This window comes from Typopeltis vanoorti, chromosome 2 (assembly GCF_054136105.1).
Source record: "Typopeltis vanoorti isolate ZY-2024b chromosome 2, IOZ_Tvanoo_1.0, whole genome shotgun sequence".
NCBI lineage: Eukaryota > Metazoa > Arthropoda > Arachnida > Uropygi > Thelyphonidae > Typopeltis > Typopeltis vanoorti.
Window position 1 is genome coordinate 179804872 of NC_143550.1, and position 23138 is coordinate 179828009.

Sequence of the window (23138 nt, forward strand, 5' to 3'; positions counted from 1 at the left end):
CTAGAAAGTTTTCCAAAAATCTTTTCCTAATTAAATTCATTTTTTTTTTTTATTTATGTTGTGTCGTGTCTTCTATTTCTATACTACTTATGAATTAGCGATCACTGCAGATGCTCAGTCATAGGTCGTATGCGATGCGTAGTGTGTATTCGCAAATCGTCCACTCAACTCGCCCCCACCCCCGAGCGTCCGGCTCCATCCAAGATTAAATCCTAAGTGCGCCACTGGATGAGTTAGTAGCAGTAGTAACAAACCAGAATGGGACAGTTAGTATAAAGTCAAGACAGGGGGTGGGCCTAAGGGGTTTTGCACTTTATGTACACTAATGCAAGGAGAATTAGGAACAAAGTGGAGGATTTTTGTTGGCTCATCCGGGCAAAGGTTATTGGCCTCAGTGAGATAAGAGAGAAAAGAATAGGGGAGAGGAGTGTTATTATTGACGATAGCCGATGAACTGCAACCAAGGAGAGCTGAAGTTCGATGGCAGGACAGTGAAATTAGCACATTTGAGGCCAGCAGAACAAAACATACAGTTGGGTGCTGCTATAGACCAGGGAATGGAGAAGATGATGGAGATAGTATGCATCTGCAAATAGACTCAATGAGTAGAGGACAAGTAATTATTATGGGGAATTTCAACTATGGGAACATAGATTGGAAGGAGGAGAGGACACATGGGAGGAAGGAAATTGATTTTATGTAGTTTCTAAGGAATAATTAGCTGATTAGCTTCTTTACACGATTTTCCCCACTCCTGAAAATAGTTTAGGGGAAAACTTGTTTGCTTACATTTGAATCAAGGATTAAACCAAGTATATAATTTCTTGGTATCTTTAATTTATAGTATAACCAAGTGGAAAAACCTCCAACATCTTTTGCATTACTTCAAGCTTAGTATTACTACTGGGTCTGGCTCCTATTGATGAGACTTCAATAACCAACGCAATGGTATGGAATGTAGCAACATCATTAGAAACATAAACATAGAACTGGAAAGGCAGAAACAAGTAGAAGAAAGAAATTTTAAGATAGAATACAGCAGCACTTAGCACAGTGATGGCGAACCTTTATACCCAGGTATGTCAAACATCTTTTTTTTTTTTTTTAAATATTGATGTTGTTGATGTGCCACTTGCATACACATGCATGATAAATGTAACTACATAATCATAGATAGTGACTTATACATATCATATTAGGCTATTTATTTAATAGGACATTGGTATAAAATCTATGAATTCATATTATACAATTAATTTAATAAAGTGAAATTACAAACTTACATTACATTTAATGACTTTTCTGTTGCTGAGTACTGGTAGAAAGTTGCTTTGTAGAAGGGCTATAGTGGTGTGTACATTTTAATGCTACACAGGCAAAATCATTGCTCAATCTATTTCTCCCTTTCGATTTGATATTACTTAAGGCAGAAAATAGAGTTTCATAAGAGTATGTAGAAGAGCTAAAGGAAAGATTTCAAGAGCATGAAAGTTTTCGGGAAGGCTATTCCACACTCTGAATTTTTACACGCGGTATCATGCAGACGTTCCCGCTCAAGTTCTTCTAATGCACTTCTAAGAGCAATAAACTTTATTTTCCATATAGGATTACACTGGAAGTCGGCTAGTTGCATTTCTAGATCTTTTAAATCCAACCACTCAAAGCCATGTAATTTAAGATCCATGAATTCTGTTTCATCAGGATGCTTTATGAATTGGATTGTTTGTTCCAACATTCGAAATTGCTCAAATCTAGAAGAAAACTGCTCAGTTACTGACTTTAGAACTTCGATAGATTGGTTGATATGTTGTTCACGATTTTTGGGGGCTGGTTTCGTTAAAAACAATTTTCACTCTTGGGAAATACTTAAAATTGTTACTTTCTAAATCACGTTGAAATATTTTGAGTTTATTCTCAAAGCTCTTGATCGTGCCAAACATAACCGACAGATTTTCTGAAATCTTGCAATTGTATATTAAGTTCATTCAGGTGCAATGAAAAATCTGTGAAAAATATCAGCTTACCGAGCCAAGCAGAATCGTTCAACTGAGAAAATTCGTGCTCCATGCCCTTCGTATTTAAATATAACTTAATTCCATTTAAACATTCAACAAGATTTAAACATTCGTTCAAGTACTTGGCCACGAGTCAACCATCGAATATCATTGTACATTAATATACCATTGTGCACTGATCCAACTTCACTTCAAAGTGAATTAAATTCTCGTTTGTTTAAAGCCCTGGCAGCAATAAAATTAGTTACCTTTGTCACAATTCTCATCATACAAATCCTTTAAGCCTGATTTCGCACAGTGTCTCCTGATGTATAATACAATGGAAACAAACTATGGGATGACCAACATATTCTGTAAATTGTTTGATAAAACCGACATTACGGCCAAACATATTAGGCGCACCATCAGTTGTAATCGAAAACATTTTCGATAAATCTATCTGGGACACTTTAACACAGTCGCATATGTCTTTACCTGTCGTGTTTTTGAGGTAAATTTTCTAACTTATGAATTCCTCGTGCATAATCACCGTGAACATACCATGCAATAATAGCCAATCGAGCTGATGACGTAATGTCTGTAGTTTCATCGAGACAAATGGAAAAACAATGGCATGAGTTCAAGTCTTGTTGTATTTGATTTTCTATACTAGCATTCATTGATATAACTGTCTTTAATAGTATTCCTACTTAATGATAACTCTTTCATGCGCTTTACAATAGCTTCCTTATTATGAAAGTCCTCAAATAAAAATGGTGCACACTTTATGAAAGCTTCTTTAATATAAACACCATCACTAAGTGGTTTCCCATATTCAACAACAGTATGTGAAATACTGTAACTTGCGGCTACTAAATTTGAAGGTCCTGAAACAAATTTAATTAAAGTCCCTGATCGTGATTCTGCCAGTTTTAGATGTTGCGATATGTATTCTTTGTGTTTTTCAGTTTTTTCTAGGAGCGATTTGTGCTTAGTTTCAAAATGTCTTCTTACATTCCACGTTCTACTCACAAATAGCTCACCACACAATTTACAGAGAACTTTATCGCCTCTATCAATAACACCATATTGTTCAGTCCAGGCATCTTAGAAATTTCTTCCACTTCCTTTCTGATAATTTCAGTTTTTTATTAGTGCTAGCTGCCATTGTAAAAGGGTTCACAAAATAAAAAGAGCACAATTATACACAGCGGTAATTAAGCAGTAATAATTAATAAGAACTAACAATTACTGGAAATGAATTATACACCAGCAACTGAAATTACTTAAGTGGCAGACCATGCAAGACTACCACTACTTCTTTCAGCAGGGTTGCCAGATTTATTACTGGTACGTTCGTAGCAACCTTGTTACGTTTTACTCTCTATCGTGCTACTAAATAGTAGCTATTTAGTAGGTTTTGTTGCGACGTCATCGTAAGTTGTTACTATTTGCATTATTTAACAAAATGTATTGAATTTATTGCAACTATAAAAATGTTTTTCATTATTTACTCAGATAAATTCAATATTTAATGCTGCTAATTATATTTTCTGTTAAAGTGGTTTTAAATATGTTTAGAATTTGTACTACTCAGTCAAGAGACTTGCAATGCATGCATGAACGAATTTCACAGAAGTCAAATGAAAACTTTAAGTTTATAATATATAAAGATCGTATTTATAACTTTGTATCGTATAATATTGATAATACTTTTTATAAGTTTTTATAATATCATATGACTATGCAGAAATTATAATGATTAATAAAGAAAACGTAAACTTAAAATGCTCGTTGTTTATAAGCTAGTGACAAAATAAAATAGAAATAGGCTAAGTATAAAATATAATTCTTTCAATGAACCGAAACCTACCTTCGCCTTAACTGAGAGCGATCGTACACGATTTATTGCCGTTTTTCATCAGAATACCAATATTTTTCAACATCCAAGGTGTGTCACCTGAAACTCTCAAGTGTGTCAGTGCTGACACGCGTGTCATAGGTTCGCCATCACTGACTTAGCAGATAGCCCTTCAGTTGATTCTTCAATAGACAATTCACAAAATTTTGCAAAGAAAGGACTATCACTCAAATCTGCGTTGGAGAAGACATGTCCACCACTGAAGACAGACTTGACTCCTTTCAAAAACACTACAAAAATCTGAAGACAATAGTACTGTTGGAAATTATAATTCTTGGAATATTAATGGCTTTCCTGTTCACATCCAAGATGGGCTTGATAGACCCATTACAGCATCTGAAGTTACAACAGGCTATAAAGAATGCCAGACAAGAAAATCCCCAGGACCTGATGGTTTAGGGATAGAACTTCATCGCGAGGCACTATTTAATTCCTTTCATCTTTTTGTAGCAAGACATACTGTTCGTTGCTAAACCTAATAGAGATCTCACCTTAATCAGCAGCTGGAGAACTTTTACTCTATCTAATACTGACAAGATATTTTTCCGCATTATCAATAACAGGCTCAAAGTGGGAATGAGATACATAATTAAAAGCACACAGGTGTATGGAGTGTGCCAGGTCGAGCAGTAGAATTTAATCTATTTCTGCTACGTGATCTAATCCGTTTAGTTAACACAAAAAGCCAGTCATCAGTAGTTATCAGTAGTAGTAGTAGTAGTAGTTATCAAGCATTTGATCATGTCCGGCATCCCTTTCTATTCCACATCTTCCACCAAACTGGTAAGGTAATAAACTGCTATCCATTATCAAAGGAATCTATGCCAATACAACCATCTGCCACCTAGTTAATGGGTTCTTGTCAAACCTAGTAAAAATTCGAAAAGGAGCTAGCAAGGTTGCCCTCTCAGTCCACTGCTCTTTGAATTGGTTCTTGAACCTTTCTTACAGCAAGTCAACAATACACATGCTGTGCGAGGTATAACAGTTCCTTCAACTATAAAGGAAAATAAGGTATTAGCATATGCTGATGATTAATGAGAACCTTGAAGGATTTAAAAAAAAAAATCAGCTAACGTCTTTTTGTTTCTATATAGGGAGTAGGCGAGGCCATTTTAGCCCTATCTAGCTTTTGGAGACTGAGTGGGCAGTTCAATCAGAGATAGCTGGCCCAAGGCTATCACTAATTAATTAGTACACAATGAAGGTGGCAGCTAACAAGTGCCACCATCTTGTGATCCCTAACAATATTTTTAATGCCTGAAAATAATATGGGTTCCACGGCCCATTTTCTCGATTTTACAGGACGAAAAAACCCCGCTCACCAGTGCCAGAGATCGACTAACTTGGGAACCAGTCGAAAAAAAGTTTAGAAATTGTTCCTCCAGTCGGCGACTCGACTCGAACTTAAGTCTTTCTTCTTGCGAATTCCATATATATATATTTTGGTATTTTGGCAAAATTCAGCAAAAGCAGTGGATTAATTATTAATGCAGACATGACAAAAGTTTATGGAAAGTGGAATCTTGGAGGCATTCCTTTTGGACTAATCCCTAACAGAGAATCCCTCATTATACTTGGAATTCGCTTCTCCACTTATCCAATATTACCAGTCCAAGAACTTTGAAATGTTAGAAGACTGGAAAATAGGGTCACTCTCCTTTTCTTCTAAAGTCATAGTACTGAAAACCATAATCTTTCCTGCTCAGTTGCTGAAAAGCAATTATATAGTAAACCTCAGCAATCTTTTTGGTCCGGCCGATACAAGAAATTAAAAAGGAATTTAACTATCAAAGCAGCATGAAGGATTTGGACTTCCAGTTTTAAAATTCTGCTATTTAAGCAATACAGCTTCTAAAATCCATAAGATATTGCAGATTGATCACACATGTGCAGACCTTCTCTGGTACTACTTGGGTTTTCATCTTCCCATGTTTGGCGTTAATGATTATACAGGTCGAAAAGCAGAGATTGTTCCTCAATACTACAACACTGTGCTTAACACTAAAACTGCTAAAACACTCTGAAATTGACATTGTTTCCATTAAAAAAAAAAGAGTAAAATTTGGTATAAAGAAATCTTTAATCTCTTTCAACTTCAAAGTTCCACAGTTAGGTACAGACAATATTTTGTTTCATAACTTCAAGTTTCGGGGTGCTTAAGGGTCAAAGCTGTATAACTGAGAGGAGACATCCACATAGCCTTTAAAGGAATGCGGAGAACCGAAGAGGGCATCTGACCTAATGCCCAAACCTCACCTTCTTGTGGTACACTCTGCTGGGTATCTACTTGGATACTGAATGAACGAGGATGGGCTGGCAATTTGGGATTTAGCCAACCAAATTGTATTCTTATTGGTTAAACCAAAATAAAAAATGATGGTACAACATGACAAAATTTCATGCCGCCTTGGCCGTCGCCCGGTTATACAAGGACCCTGTTGTTTTCGCCAGGGAATCAGGGCGAACGGCGAAGAGTCACCTACTGGAACAAATCTGAAAACACACCCCAACTCAACATCACCAGAGTTAAAGATTGGTACTATCAACGTAAGAAGCCTGAATGGCAAAGAAATGGAGCTAGCTGAGGAATTAGATAAGTACCAGATCGACATAATAGGGGTGACTGAAACAAAAAAGACCAAAACTGGTGAGATCTTTCTGAGCAATAAATACAAAATGTTATATTCAGGCAATGACAATCAAGGAAAAGGAGTAGTAGCATAGTATTCAACACAAAATACCAGGCTAATCTTCTTGAATGGCAGTCAATGTCAAGTAGAGTAATGTGGGCAAATATGAGAATGAGGAACTGGACAATGACTTATTTGTGCCTATGGTCCCACAGAAGGTTCTACTAAGGTAGAAGTGGAGGAGTTTTTTGAGGCTTTAGAAAAAGCAACTGACACAATGAAAAAGGAAAAGTTGGTCCTTGTTGGGGATCTAAATAGCAGAGTAGGAAATGATTGTGAGACATACAAAAATATTTTGGGAACATTTGGAGAAAAGAGCAAAGCTAATAATAATGGTAAATATCTGTTAGATTTCTGCTCAGGACATGGACTGGTTATTACTAACACCATGATCCAACATAAAAATGTGCACAAATTCACATGGAGAGAAGAGGCAAGGAATAAGAAAAGTCTCATTGACTATGTTATTATTGATAGTGATGTTTTCTCTCTGGTGCAGGACACCACAGTGTACAGAGGATTTGAAGTTGGAAGTGATCACTATTTAGTCTTGGGAAAAAACTGAATTTCATATTGAAAAGAAGAACATGTAAGAAAGTTTTATAGTGAATAAAAGTTGAGCGGCTCTCAGATGTGAACTGCAGACTAAAATACACAAAGATTATTGAAGAAAAAATGAAAGAGTTTGAGAAAGAACAGGAATCAAACCTTGGAGATTCAGTGGCAAGCCTTGAAGAAAGCACTGATTGATTCAGCTAGAGAGGCATGTGGTGAAGTTGTCTGCAAGGATAGAAAAATTAGAATTCCATGGTGGACACAGGAAGTTAAAGAGGCAGTGAAGGAAAAGAAGAAAGCATATTAAAAGTTCCTGGCAAATAAGTCAGCTTGTGCTCTTAGAGAATACAGAGACAAATGCAAAAATGCTAAAGACTGTATAAAACTAGCTAAACAAAAGTCATTGGAGGACTTTGGCAAGAATATAGAAAATAAATATCAAGAAGGTGGCAAAATATTCTGGAGGTTGTTGAAGAAGCTTAGGAATGGAGAAAAGAGTGCTGTAAAAGGAGTTAGAGATGATAAAGGTGACATGAAAACGGAAGAAAAGATATCCTTGAAGTATAGAGTAATTACTTTGAAAAACTGCTAAATGAAACAAGCAGTGATGACAGCATAGTGGTAAAAAACACTGACCAGGCATGCAGTCAGGAATACATATCCATACTTGAAGTAGAAAAAGCCATCAAAGGCTTAAAATGTGGAAAGGCAGCAGGAATAGATGATATTCGATCAGAAATGCTGAAGTATGGCAGTATAAGAGTCTTACAGTGGTTGCACTGCATAGTTCAGAAAACCTGTACAGAGAGACGAATTCCCGATGATTGGAGTAGAGCTCTCATAGTACCCATATATAAAAAGGGAAATAAAATTGAATGTGAGAATTACAGAGGTATTTCCCTACTAAGTGTTCCTGGCAAGATCTATGCAAGTATACTTGAGAAACGATTGAGAAAAATTGTGTAAGAAAAGCTGGGTGAAAAACAAGCTTGATTCAGGCCAAATAGAGGCTGTCAGGATCAGATCTTCACTTTACGACAAATAGTCAAGAAAGCATGGGAATATAATAAAGATCTGTATTTAAGTTTTGTTGATTTGGAAAAGGCATATGACAAGGTGCCAAGAGAGAAGCTATTCAATACGCTACATTTATATGGTGTCAATGGGGCATTATATCAAGCAATACTTAGTCTTTATTTGAGTTGTAAGTCAGCAGTTAGAATTGAAGGAAGTACAGGAAGATGGTTTAATGCTAAATTTGGTGTGAGACAAGGATGTACATTATCCCCTCTGTTATTCATTATCTATATGGATCACATTATGAAGGCATGTTAATGTCAGCTCTTTGATTTATGCGGATTATGTTATACTTCTAAATACGCTAGAAGTCTGCAAGATTCTCTAATAAATTGAATAACTGTTTTAATAGATATGGTATGAAGGTCAGCAATAAAAAGACAAAGACAATGAAAATAGGCAGAATCGTTGAAAATGTCAACTGTGTTGTGAACGGAGAACCTGTGGAACAAGTAAAACATTTCAGCTACTTAGGCACAATTTTTAGTGAAGATGGTAAATTAAATATGGAAATAGACAACAGAATCAACAAAGCTGGTATGGTAGGAAATCAATTGAATAAATTCATAAGGAATAAAAGAGAAATTAGTCGGAACACTAAATTAGCTGTATACAAGACAGTGTTCAAACCAGTTATAACTTATGGATCTGAGAGCTGGGTCAGAAGTAAAACACTTGACCAAAGACTAGAGACTGCAGATACGAGAGTCCTGAGAAAGATTAGAGGCATGAACAGATGGCATCAATGGCAATATCATATTAAAAACGAGGATATTAGGAAAGAACTTGACATTGTCAGCATCCAGGAATGCGTTAGCAGAGCTAATCTCAGGTGGTATGTTCACTTAAACAGAATGGGCGAGGAAAGATTAGCAAAACAAGTGTTCTCTGCCAGGTTGGCAGGAAAACGACCCATAGGAAGACTAAGATATAGGTTGATTGATACAGTACAAAGTGCCTTAAACGATAGAAATATAAGATCTGATAATGTTGGAGTCTTGACAAGTAACAGACTGATTTGAAGGAAAATTGCAGATAGGAAGTTAGTAATGATGTAATTTTTTACATGTAGTACTATCATATCCTGTACACCCCTTGAGGGTATATGGTAGGAATTTGATGATGATGACTTGAAGTTCCAAGAGTACCCTAACATGAGGGCTCTTGCTTGGAGAATTGCATATGGTCGCCTTCCAGTCAATACCATCAAATGGAGGTACTTTAACATGAGAGATCCAATGTGTGACATCTGCCAATTGGAAACAGTAGAACATGCATTCTGAAGCTGCCCCCTTGCCCTGCATATTTGAACAGATTATGTGTTGGGCATTTCATTATTTACAACAAAACAAGTTATTTTTTTACAATACCTACCACCTGTCAGCCATGGGAAGAGAATTTTAATTTTATAATTAATGAATTAAAGTACCATTTTATAGAATGTTAGAAAGAAACATGGATTTGAAAACCAGCAATATGACATCCAAATGCTTTATAATATTGCATTGTGGAAATTTTATATTTCAGTCAGACGATTTTTGTATTTAAAAAGAAACGTTCTAGGAGATATCAAATTTACCACTAGATGGTGTAAACCACCCACATTAATCAATATTCACCAGGGGGAGATAAAATTCTGTCTATTCTTGCTATGAGAAGTTTTTCAAATAGTTTCATCCTCTTAATTCAATGTGATCTTATAGTTAATTGCAGGGAAGACTGGAGAGCAATCCCAGGTAGAGAAGGCCAACTCAAGGCAGTTAACCCAGATGGAGCTAAGCACTTGGACTTTGTGCTTCATTTTCAATTGGTCTTTTGGTTGTTCATCTACATGAGATTAGTGAAAAAGGAAAACTGATAGCCTTTGGCTATATAATGATATAAAGAGGGTTTTTCTCCATCTCTCTCATACTATCTGTCTGTCTTTCTCCTAAAACTATCAGGCTCTCTTGCACCCCATATACTAAGTACTCCAGGCCTATGAGCAACCCTTTACTTTTTCACCTCAATAACATTGGTCAAAACCGGTCTGGGTAGTGACCCTTCCCATAATGCATAGCATTATACATGTGTGCAAAGAGATGTGCTTTGCATTATGGGATATTAAGGCAAGTGATGTGAAGTCTTAGCTTCTTCATACAAGTTGCCCAAGTCCTGAAAATAGTTCAGGTGCAAAGTTGTTTGCTTACACTTGGATAAAGGATTAAACCAAATATATAATTCTTGGTATCTTTAATGTATAGTATAACCAAATGGAAAACCTTCCAACAACAGAGTTTATTATAAAATATTTCTGTGGAGCTTTATGATGTTTTGTGCAATAGCTCTCTGAGGCTGAAAACCTGGAATTGTATTTCAGCTTGTACTATCTTTCTTTTTAATGTGATTCCCACTTATGAAAATTTGTAAGCCTACAACACAAGGGGAAAGGGAATGAGATAAAACATGGTGGACATATAGACCCATTAATAATGTTCCAAAACCACCATTGCAGTGTTGCGCTACTGTCACCTCACATCTAATTCCAGTTGCAAGATGATGGTTAACATGTGCAAGTGTGGTCCAAAAGAGGTGTCTGTTATTCGTTTTTTGCAAGTAAAAGGAGCTTCACCAACTGACATTCACCATGAACTGCTTGCTGTGTGTTTTTGGTGCAATGAAATTAAAGCAGGCTGTGATGACATTGTTGGGAAGATAGGCCTTCATCAAGCAAGATGGAAGACAACATTTTGAACATTAAGGGCATTGTTCTTGAAGACTGGTGAGTGAAACTATGTAAAGTTTATTTTTCACTTGGTTAGACTATAATAAATTTAGTTTAATCCTTTATCCAAGTGTGAACAAACAAAGTTTGCACCTGAAAGTATCTTCAGGACTGGGGTAAGGTAGTACAACACCGGGCAACTTGTAGCAAAGGAGTTTGCTACAAGTTTCCCAGTGTTGTACTACCTTACCCCAGTCCTGAAGATACTTTCAGGTGCAAACTTTGTTTGCTCACACTTGGATAAAGGATTAAACTAAATTTATTATAGAAACTAGTAGTGAAATTGCACAAGTGGTGAACTTTAGTAAGTCCACTGTTCACAAAATTATTCACGATGTCCTTGGTTTTCGAAAAGTGTGCCCCCACAATTGTCAGAGGAATACAAGGCAACACACATGAGGATGTGCCTGGGGAATCTGTTGTGATTCAGCAACAAAGGTGAGGATTTTCTTGCTCGCCTAGTCACAGGAGACGAAATATGGGGTCATCATTTTACCCCAGAGAGTAAACAAGACTATGACCTGGAAACATTCACAATCTCCTGTGTGCAAAAAATTCAAAACTGTTTCTAGTGTCTAAAAAGTCATGACCACAGTGTTCTGGGATCGCCCAAGCACTTTGTTGGTGGAGTTCTTGTCGTAAGAACAATCAATGTTGAACAAACTGAAAGCCAACATTCAATACAAATGACAGGATTCCTGACAAGTGCATGATAATGGTACACAACGCTACTCCACATACACACTTCTTGTGAGTGGTTGCACCATAACTGTTGGGAAACTGTGTCACCCCCCAATCCAGAATGCATGCCTTCCGACTTCCATTTGTCCCCCCCCCCCCCCCCCACGAAACACTTTTTTGGAAGGCATTTCACTATGAATGAGGAAGTTCATCAGGTAGTGCGATGTTGGTTACTGGGTGTGGGCATGGACTTCTTTAGTACTGGTAATGATAAACTGATCTATCGTTGGGACAAGTGCTTCAATAAATTTGGAGACTTTGTGGAGAAGTAGTGCATGTTAACTTATTTCTTGGTGTATAATTTCAACTTCCTATTATTAAACATCCTCAAGGAAAAAAAAAAGTGTTACCTTACTTTTTGGAAACCCCTCATATATTGGAAGTTTATTTTCCACTTGGTTAGACTAAAATAAATTTAGTTTAATCCTTTATCCAAGTGTATGCAAACAAAGGTTTGTGCCTGAAGTATCTTCAGGACTGAGGCAACTCATAGTAAAGGTGGACCAAGCTCTCATCATTCCTTGTCTCAGATCTCCCATAATGCAAAGCACATCTCCTTGTGGACATGTATAATGCAATGCATTAAGGGAAGGCCACTAGCCAGACCCAGAAGTGGTAATACTAAGGCAGAAGCAATGGAGAGGTTATATTTACTTATACAAGTTGCCAAAAGGTGTACCACCTTATTATTAGATCACTCTGGATTTAGAGAAAGATGTTGGAAGTTTATTTTCCACTTGGTTAGACTATAATAAATTTAGTTTAATCCTTTATCCAAGTGTATGCAAACAAAGGTTTGCACCTGACGTATCTTCAGGACTGAGGCAACTCATAATAAAGGTGGACCAAGCTCTCATCTGCCTTAATATCACCACTTCTGAGTTTGGCTCCCACTGACGAAACCTCAATAAAGGTCGAAACCGGTCTGAGTAGTGGCCCTTCCCTTAATGCATTGCATTATACATGTCCACAAGGAGATGTGCTTTGCATTATGGGAGATACTGAGACAAGGAGTGATGAGAGCTTGGTCCACCTTTACTACGAGTTGCCTCAGTCCTGAAGATGCTTCAGGCGCAAATACCTTTATCCAAATGTATGCAAACCATGCATACACTTGGATAAAGGATTAAACTAAATTTATTATATATATATATATATATTTTTTTTTTTTCCACTGGTTTTTTTTTCCATAGCCCATAAATCCTGTGGAACTTTCTGCAAGTCACTTGATTTCTTCTACTAAGTGAAGATGGTCTCTACACCATTGGTTGGAGAGCAGATATGCTAACCCTTGGCCAACGATGCCAGTACACTGAATGAAATCATATTAAAAATATTATTCACAGTATTTCTCAATAAACAACTACGAGAGTGAAATTTCCTCAATACTTAAAGATAAATTGTACATATTTGGTCTGATGTATTAAAATAAAGAACTTTTATTGTTAAAAGACCAGAAGATAAATGATAAAATATACAAAAAGCCAACAAGTTTCACTAGCCACTGTCTATCATTTTCAAGGCTGAACTGGTGTGAAAACAAATGCATTAAGTTACATGTAAAACATACACTTTAGTAACTGTTAGGCTGTTACATTTGATCATTCGTGTTTGATGGCGTGCATGTGTTCGAATGCTTCAGTCAGAATCCGGTACATGACCACGTGTTGTGTAGTTTTTTGCATATTGTAGTTCTGTTGAACCAAGAGAGATGATGAGATTTTTCCATATGTCTTTAAGAATAATACCTTGATTTCTATTTAAATTATTGCCTGTGCGTAGTACCACAGCTGCTTCTTTTAAAGTTCTGTGTCTGTAGTCATTCTCGATGTAAGGCATAGAACTGTTTTTCCAATCTATAATGTGATTTGATGTTGAGAAATGATAAGCTAAATGAGATGTGATGATTATGATTGACATTCCCCACATGTTCCTTCTGTCTTATTTCAAAATTTCTAGAAGTCTGACCAATGTAAGAAAGGCCACACGTGCATGGAATTTCATATACTCCAGGACATTTGAAGAACTTTAAAAGAAGCAGCTGTGGTACTACGCACAGGCAATAATTTAAATAGAAATCAAGGTATTATTCTTAAAGACATATGGAAAAATCTCATCATCATCTCTCTCTCTCTCAGTTCAACAGAACTACAATATGCAAAAAACTACACAACACGTGGTCATGTACCAGATTCTGACTGAAGCATTCGAATACATGCACGCCATCAAACACGAATGATCAAATGTAACAGCCTAACAGTTACTAAAGTGTATGTTTTACATGTAACTTAATGCATTTGTTTTCACACCAGTTCAGCCTTGAAAATGCTAGACAGTGGCTAGTGAGACTTGTTGGCTTTTTGTATATTTTATCATTTATCTTCTGGTCTTTTAACAATAAAAGCTCTTTATTTTATACTTAAAGATACTTAAGTGACAATTGCCCAGTATTTACTTATTATTTTTAAACTATTTAGTACAAATTAATTTACAAGGAACAACAAACTAAGCTAACTTTGGTTTTTAGCCAACAATGAAATAGCCTCTTACATAGCAGAGTTGTGAAAAATTCAGTAAAAACTAGACTGTGACTGATACACATGGTGTTTATTATATAATAGATAGTAATTTGATAATTAAATTAGTCTTGAATTCTTACTTAAAAATTTGTTCTATTTGTTATATTGATACCTTACATAGTTCCACCCACACTGAAAGCTTTGCAAGGTTTTTATATAAGGTGTGAAACAGAGTGTGTGGAAAAATTGTGGATAAATATGATAATGGAATATTATAACCAGTTTTAAATATAATGTTCAAAGAAATAATGGGAAGTGATCATTGCTTAAGGTTTATGTAGGAACATGTGAAATTATTATTAGAATCTTGAGCAGATTTTGTACAACGAAGTTATCAAGACTGGAAATCAAGTCTATCTGTTATAGAATCACCTTACACACTCGTCTGACTGTCTTTAAACAATTAGTCCTGAAACTTTTGAGACAATTTTATATAACGGCATGTTCCTTCTGAAGCACAAAGTTTGGAAACTGCATTATCTACATAAGAAAATTTAAAAAATTTTAAATTAAGTTTAGGAAAAATGCTCAGGAGGTGACAAGTAAAAAACCACTGACCATAGAGAAAACTTTCAATGCTGAGCTCAAGAATCCAAACTGCTACAGTGAATTTACTTTGGAGAGTAGTACTGATACTAAGAAGCTTACTTGAGATTTTTTTGCAATTTCTAACTGAAAGTTTTTATACAGCAAAGTCTATACCAAAAAATCCAAAAATACCTTCATCGTTGCACTTTTTTTAAGGAATGGAAGATTGCGATGTCAAACATTATAATAATTATTTTTCAAATTTACAATTACATATTAGCATTTTTTTTTTTTTTTTTTTTTTTTTTGTCAAACTGAAAATTTTAGTGTGCTTTGAGCTTTGATCTAGTATAAATTTTAAACTTATTTTCTGAATGCTGCCTAATTTTGATTTAAGATGTCTGTAAAGAGTGTGTAATGCAAATAAAATTAACAAGACACAATATAAAAAAGTGTGAATGTTATTATATTTACATGTTCTTTCCACATATAATAAAACAATACATCAGAACTAACCATCACTGGCCTGACTTACCCAACATTAAATATATCAGCAGTTTCCTAATATTTCTGAACTCTTCCCCACTCTTTCTAAAGAAAGCATTTTTTTTTTTTTTTTTAAGAACTTGCAGATTGATGAATGAAGCTTGTTTTAAGCCTCAGGATTTAAAAAAAAAAATAAAAAATATATACCCCCCCCCACCCCTGCCCAACATACGTCTGAAGGCAGTCTATTTCAGTTGAATGGACACCACTGCGGAATACATGTTGAAATCTACAGGGTGGCAGCGATCTGGTTAGCATTACTAAATTAGAATTGTGGAATACTGAATGTCAATCATTACTCATCCTTTGGGGAAGTAGATGTTTTATCTTTTCTATACAGTGATCCAAATTTGCTCATATATTTATGAATGAAGTCTTTGGCTTTATGTTTAACATTGTCATTGCACTCTAAGTCTTCGACATTCTTGCAGTGTTTCAATTCTTTAGCCATGACAAAATGAGTAAGCTGTAAAACAAATATATTTCATTAAAGAGAGAATCTAATGTATCAAATGTCATAAATATTTTAATGGAAGTCATTCAAGTTACTAATATATTTCACAAATCAAGTTGTAAATAAAACTATTTAAGAATAACATGTAAGCATACGGGGTGCTTAAGGGTCAAAGCTGTATAACTGAGAGAAAACCTCCACATAGCCTTTAAAGGAATGTGAAGAACCGACCAGCGCTTCTGACCTAATGTCCAATCCTCACTTTCTTGGTGCACCCTGTTAGGTATCTACCTGGATACTGAACGAACAAGGATGGGCTGGCAATTTGGAATTTAACCGACCAAATTGTATTCTTACTGGCTTAAACCAAAATATAAAATGATGGTACAACATGACAGAATTTCATGCTGGCTGGGGCGTTGCCTGGTTAAACAAGGTCTCTGTAGTTTTTGCCAGGGAACCAGGGCTAACAGCAAAAAAGTCAGCTACTGGAACAAATCTGAAAACACACCCCAACTCAACATCACCAGAGTTAAAGATCAGTACTATCAACATAAGAAGCCTGAATGGCAAAGAAATGGATAAGTACTACCAGACTGACATAATGGGGTGACTGAAAAAAAAAAAAAAAAAAAAAAAAACAAGAACTGGTGAGATCTTTCTAAGCAATAAATACAAATGCTATATTCTGACCATAACCAGGGGGAAAAGGAGTATACACAGTATTTAGCATAAAATACAAGGATAATTTTCTTGAATGGCAGACAACATCAAGTAGAGTGATGTGGGCAAATATAAGATAAGAATGGTGAAACAGGACAATGAAACTTATTCGTATCTATGGTCTCACAGAAAGTTCTACTAAGGTAGAAGTGAAGGAATTTTTTTGAGGCTTTAGAGAAAGCAACTGACACAATGAAAAGTTGGTCTTTGTTGGGGATCTAAATAGCAGAGTAGGAAATGATTGTGAGACATACAAAAATATTTTGGGAAAATTTGGAGAAAAGAGCAAAGCTAATAATAATGGCAAATACCTGTTGGATTTCTGCTCAGGACATGGACTGGTTATTACTATAGTTCGCCCACCACTTCTAGGTCCCTTCTTGGCTTTGTGCCAAGAATAGTCGATTCATGCTGAAGGGGAGAAAGAAATGAAGGATGTACGAATTGGTCGCCAACATGCGAAATCACGTGCTTTCTTGTCTGTCGCTGTACTAGTACTAACTTGATTTTTGTTGTTCTCTTTTTGCATTATTTTTTTATTATTAATTTGTATATGATGGATCCAGTACAGTCAACAAGTTCTGTTGTTACACGTTTCAGTAGCTCTTGCAAAAGAATATTGAATAATGTGCTGACATTCTGCGAAAAAGAATCGTCAGAAGGCCGTCTTCTTGTTCCCCTTGTTCAAGAAGACGGCCTTCTGACAATTCTTTTTCGCATTAACAGATTCTTTTAACAGTCATAAAATGCAAGTGCAATTGCTGGCGTATCGGGGTCGACTGTTAAAAGAATTCGTAGGGAATCAAAAGGTGAAGGTAAGCCAAAATTTAAATCACCTAAAAAAAGCGCCAGAGAAAGAAAACCATCGAAATCGTAGCTTTGAATGATTTTGATGTAGACGTTATAAGAAGAGCTATTAACGAATTTTACGTGGTCGAGAAAAGAGTGCCAACTGTGCTTAAAGAAAAAATTAATTTTCCTTGGAAAAGAAAAACTCTAAGGAAAATACTTCATGAAATCGGATTTTGTTTTAAAAAGTCCCAGAATAAAAGGAAACTTATCATGGAGCGAAGTGACATTGTTTTATGTAGAACGCAGTATTTGCACGTATTAACAATCTACGTACATTTTTCCAACTGTTATACAAGCAAAATAGTTACACTTTAAAAACAGCAATGTTCGTAAAAGAAAAGCTAAATTTTCCGACCTGTAATAATAAACAAACTCAGTTTGTTTATTATTACATCCCAGAAGACAGACTGATTACCCTATTATCGGAATGGATTCTCCTTTTTCTGACATGCGCAGAAGTGTCGAGGGACCTCAAATCGGTGGGCGAACTATAACACAATGTTCCGATATATAAAAATGTGCATAAATTCACATGGAGAGAAGGGGCAAGGAATAAGAAAAGTCTCATTGACTATGTTATGTTATTGTTGATAGTAATATTTTCTCCCTGGTGCAGGACACCAGAGTGTACAGAGGATTTGAAATTAGAAGTGATCGCCATCTAGTCTTGAGTAGGATAAAACTGAATTTCATATTGAAAAGAAGAACATGTAAGAAAGTTTTAAAGCGAATAAAAGTTGAGCAGCTCTCAAATGTGAACTGTAGACTAAAATACACAAATATTATTCAAGAAAAAATGAAAGAGATTCAGAACAGCAACCAAACCTTAGAGACTCAGTGGCAAGAAATGAAGAAAACACTGACTGATTCAGCTAGAGAGGATGTCTGTAAGGATAGAAAAATCAGAACTCTGTAGTGGACACAGGAAGTTAAAGAGGCAGTGAAGGAAAAGAAGAAAGCACATCAAAAGTTCCTGGCAAATAAGTCGGCTTTTGCTCTCAGAGAATACAGAGACAAATGTAAGAAAGCTAAACATGTAAAACTGGCTAAACAAAAGTCATGGGAGAACTTTGGCAAGAACATAGAAAATAAATACCAAGAAGGTGGCAAGATATTCTGGAGCTTGTTGAAGAAGCTCAGAAATGGAAGAAAGAGTGCTGTAAAAGGAATTAGACATGATAAAGGTGACGTGAAAACTGGAGAAAAAGATATGAATTATGGAGTAATTACTTCAAAAAATTGCTAAATGAAACAATCAGTGATAGCACAGTGGTAAAAAAACACTGTTCATTCAAGCAATCAATAATACATATCATTATTGAAGTAGAAAAAGCCTGAAATGTGGAAAGACAGCAGAAGTAGATGATATTCGACCAGAAATGGTAAGTATGGAGGTAAAAAAGCCATACCGTGGCTCACTGCATAGTTCAGAAGGCCTGGACAGAGGGATAAATGGCAGATGATTGGAGTAGAGCTCCCATAGTAACCATATTTAAAAAGGGAAATAAAACTGAATGTGAGAATCACAGAGGTATTTCTCCGCTGTGTGATCTTGGTAAGAATTAAGCACGTATAATTGAGAAATGGTTGAGAAGGAATGAGCTGGATTCAGGCCAAATAGAGGCTGTCAGAATAAGGTTTTCACTTTACGACAAATAGTTGAGAAATCATAGGAATATAACAAAGATCAGTATTTAAGTTTTGTAGATCTGGAACAGGCATATGAGAAGGTGCCAAGAGAGAAGCTATTCAAAATGCTACAGTTATATGGCGTCAATGGGGCATTATATCAAGCAATACTCGGGGGGGGGGGGTGCCAGAGCCCCCTTAGTATGTATGTATATATATATTTGTATGCAGATTGACTCGGTTTATGAACATGTTCAATAATTTTAATGACTTAAACCACCAAGATAATTAAGAATAAAAGTTTAATACAGACACAACTAGTTTCGTTGGTGAGCCAACTTCATCAGGTGTCAAAGTACAAAGATATATACAAAAAAGACCAACAGAAACATTACACTCTAACAACAACAGAGCTATCAAAAAAAAAAAAAAAAAAAAAAAAAAAAAAAAAAAAAAAAAAACGAGGACACCAATTTGAACTTAACTAGTTTTTTTGATAGCGCTGTTGTTGTTAGTGTGTAATGTTTCGGTTGGTCTTTTTTGTATATATCTTTGTACTTGGACACCTGACGAAGTTGGCTTACCAACGAAACTAGCTGTGTCCATATTAAACTTTTATTCTTAATTATCTCGGTGGTTTGAGTCATTAAAATTACTGTATATAAAATAAAAATAATAATAAAAAAAAATGGTGATTATACATATAAATTTCAACCAATTGGTATGGAATAGTTTTTCCAATAAAAGCTGAAAATTGCTTTTTTTCAATTGAAAATTTTCCAATAAAAGTTGAAAGTATGCTAGATACTAAGTAGGCTGAATATGTGCCATCAAATTATTGGAATTTTTATGCCACCATTATTGTTGAGATTAGGGTGGTTAATCAGAATTTCACAGGCTTCTTTAAATTTTCTTTCATACCAGGTTTTTGTATGATGTAAAGAGCAGGTAGTCAATTTGATGTAGGGTGTTGAGAGCATGATCTGAGAGGCCTGCTTCACTAAAATTGTTATATTTAATGTGTCTTTTGTGTTCTTTTTTATGTATAGGGATTGTACATCCAGTTTCACCAATATAAGGTAAGTTACAGGTGCAGTAGATACAATAAATTCCAGGATGTGCCAATGGGAGGAGAGAGGATCCTTAGAGGAGTTGAATATGTTTTTTTAATTTTATAGGTGGTTTAAAAGTGGCATTGAGATTATAATGGTGAAGGATTCTATTGATTTTTTTCTGATAACCCTTTAATGTATGGGATGGCTATGGTTTTACTGTAATCTATATTCTTTTTTGATGAAGTTTTACGAATAACTTTATTAATAGTATTTTTGTTATAGCCATTATTTATAAATGTGTTGCTAATAACCTTTAATTCTTGTTTAAGAGCTTGTTGATTAGAGCAAATTGTTATAGCTCTGTTTTTAAGGGTGTTAATGATTCCAAATTTTTGTGATGGATGGTGATATGATATGATATGGGTGATATATTGGTTCTGGGATTCTTTTTGGCTATAACACGCTCTGTTACATGCTTCATTGATAATGAACTGATTGTTGCAGAATCAAATTCTGCTAATGAGGAAAAAGTGGACCAGTCAGCTTTTCCATCATGATATTCATGATGTAGTATATGGTTGCCTACATAGAAAAGTGAATATCACCTGAAAGTGATTGGTCCCAAACAGACTGTCATCGGTTTCCCACTTAAACAGTGGGAAAAGGAAGGTTGAGCAGATAGATAGTTGAGGGCAGTGAATGTTCAGGTACGCATATGGAAGGAGTTGCTTCCTGTGTTTAAAAGGGAGAGGTTGTTGTCATCAGTTGGCTTGCATCAAGGGTCAGCATTAAGTCCATTCCTGTTTAATATTGTGATGAAGGTGGTGACGGAGGAAGTGAGAGAACACATGCTTGGACTATGTTGTATGCAGATGACATCATGCTGTGTGCAGAATCAAGAGAAGAAGTGGCAGCTAAACTGGAAAGTACTGGAAGAGAGAGGTATGAGACTGAGCAGAAGTAAGACAGAGTATATGTGTTGCAAAGTGGATGGAGCCAGGAGACAGATCTGGAGCTGGAAGGAAATGTCATCAGGAAGGTCAGTGACTTTAGATACTTAGGTTGAATAATGAAAGAGAATGGTGAGACTGAGAAGGAAGTGGGATGCAAAATACAAGCAGGATGGAGGAATTGGAGAGAAATGGCTGGAGTGCTATGCGATTAGAGGGTGCCGATCAATCTAAAAGGCAAAATCTACAGGACAGTAGTGAGACCAGCTATGATGTATGCTATGGAAACTGTTGCCCTGAGGAAAAATAACATCAGCAGGATGGAGGTAGCAGAGATGAGAATGCTTAGGTGGATGTGTGGTGTGACCAGAAAGGATCGTATGAGAAATGACAATGTAAGGGGAACGGTGAAAAATTCTGAACTTAGGAGCAAAGATACAGGAGGCAAGGCTGAGATGGTTTGGTCATGTGATGAGGAGGGAGGACGAGTATGTGGGAAGAAAGGTCATGCAAATTGATGTTCAGGGGAGGAGGAAGTGTGGGTAGCCAAAGAAGAGATGGAGGGAGATGGTGGAGGAGGACTTAAGGATGAAGAACTTGGATGTGGTTACAGCCCAAGACAGGAGGTTGTGGAGGACTCACTACAAACAGCGATTGTGGAAGAAAAGCTTGGGTGAAGAACAAGCTGGATTCGGGTCAAATAGAGGCTGTCAGGATCAGATCTTCACTTTACGACATATAGTGGAGAAATCATGGGAATATAACAAAGATCTGTATTTAAGATTTGTCGATTTGGAAAAGGCATATGACAAGGTGCCAAGAGAGAAGTTATTCAATATGCTACAGTTATATGGTGTCAATATGGCATTATATCAAGCAATACTTAGTCTCTATTTGAGTTTTAAGTCAGCAGTTGGAATTGAAGGAAGTACAGGAAGATGGTGTTTAATGTTAAATCTGGTGTGAGACAATGATGTACATTATCCCCTCTGTTATTCATTATCTATATTAGTGGTCTTCAAACTACAGCCCGCAGGTCAGATGCGGTCCACGATATGATTTTATCCGGCCCACCAACTGGACTAATTTTTCAATAAGAATCCGCAAAATTTCTCAGGAATGAAATTGATATATTTCTTACCGAGAAAAACTGTTACGAACCACTTTTATTAGAGACCGAGTAGGTTTTGAAATTGGTATTTTTTGTAGATCTGGTGAACCACATGAACAATTTGAATTTATTGCAGGGTGAAAATAACTTAGTTTGTGATTTGTTATCTCATATCAAGGCATTCAGAGCAAAGTTGATACTTCTGGAAGGCCAGGTGAAAAATTGTAACTTTGCTCATATGCCATACCATGCAGAATTGTATAAAAAGGATGAAATAGAATTTCCTTTCTCATTCACAAATTTAGTTATTTCAGATCTTAAACAACAATTTCAGAAGCAATTTGTTGATTTGGATGCCAGTGCTAGGGAAATAAGGTTGTTACTGATGTCCCAAGTCAACTTCAAATGGAAATTATTGAACTTCAGGCAAATGAACATATTAAAGATTTCTTTGCGAAAAACTTTTTCCCCGAAGTCAAAATACAGGGCAAATTTATCTGATGAAAATTCGAAATCGCTACTTGTAATTAGCACTTCAAAATTTGAACCTGAGTTTAATAAGATTTTAAAAACACAAACACAGTTACATCATTCATTAATGATTTTATTATAATTTCTCATAAAAATATGAGAATTTGCTGATAGTGTCCGTTGTCATTAATATATGATAATTTAATCTCACATACATCAGTTTTTATCTGCTTTCAATAAAACTCATATATCTAGTTCTAGAGTTTTTCATAACTACGGCCTGCTGAACAGTGCTGAATTACCCAATGTGGCCCTCACGGCGAAAAGTTTGAAGATCATTGATCTATATGGATCACATTATGAAAGAAAGTGGTATTAAACATGATATCAAAAGAGGAGATGTTAATGTCAGCTCTTTGCTTTATGTGGACGATGTTATACTTCTAAATAAATACACTACAAGTCTGCAAGATTCTCTGACTAAATTGAATAACT

General features: G+C 35.8%; 1 protein-coding gene across 2 annotated transcripts in view; it reads right to left on the reverse strand.

The window, feature by feature from the left end:
* Positions 1-15297: 15297 nt before the first annotated feature.
* The window catches only part of Set2 (SET domain containing 2), a 552532-nt gene continuing 544691 nt past the window's right edge, over positions 15298-23138 (reverse strand). For both annotated transcript variants that reach the window (XM_090414077.1, XM_090414085.1), the window contains one exon: positions 15298-15864. In XM_090414077.1, coding sequence (XP_090270203.1) covers positions 15694-15864 — 171 coding nt within the window. In that variant the 3' untranslated portion in view covers positions 15298-15693. The remainder of the gene's footprint in view (positions 15865-23138) is intronic.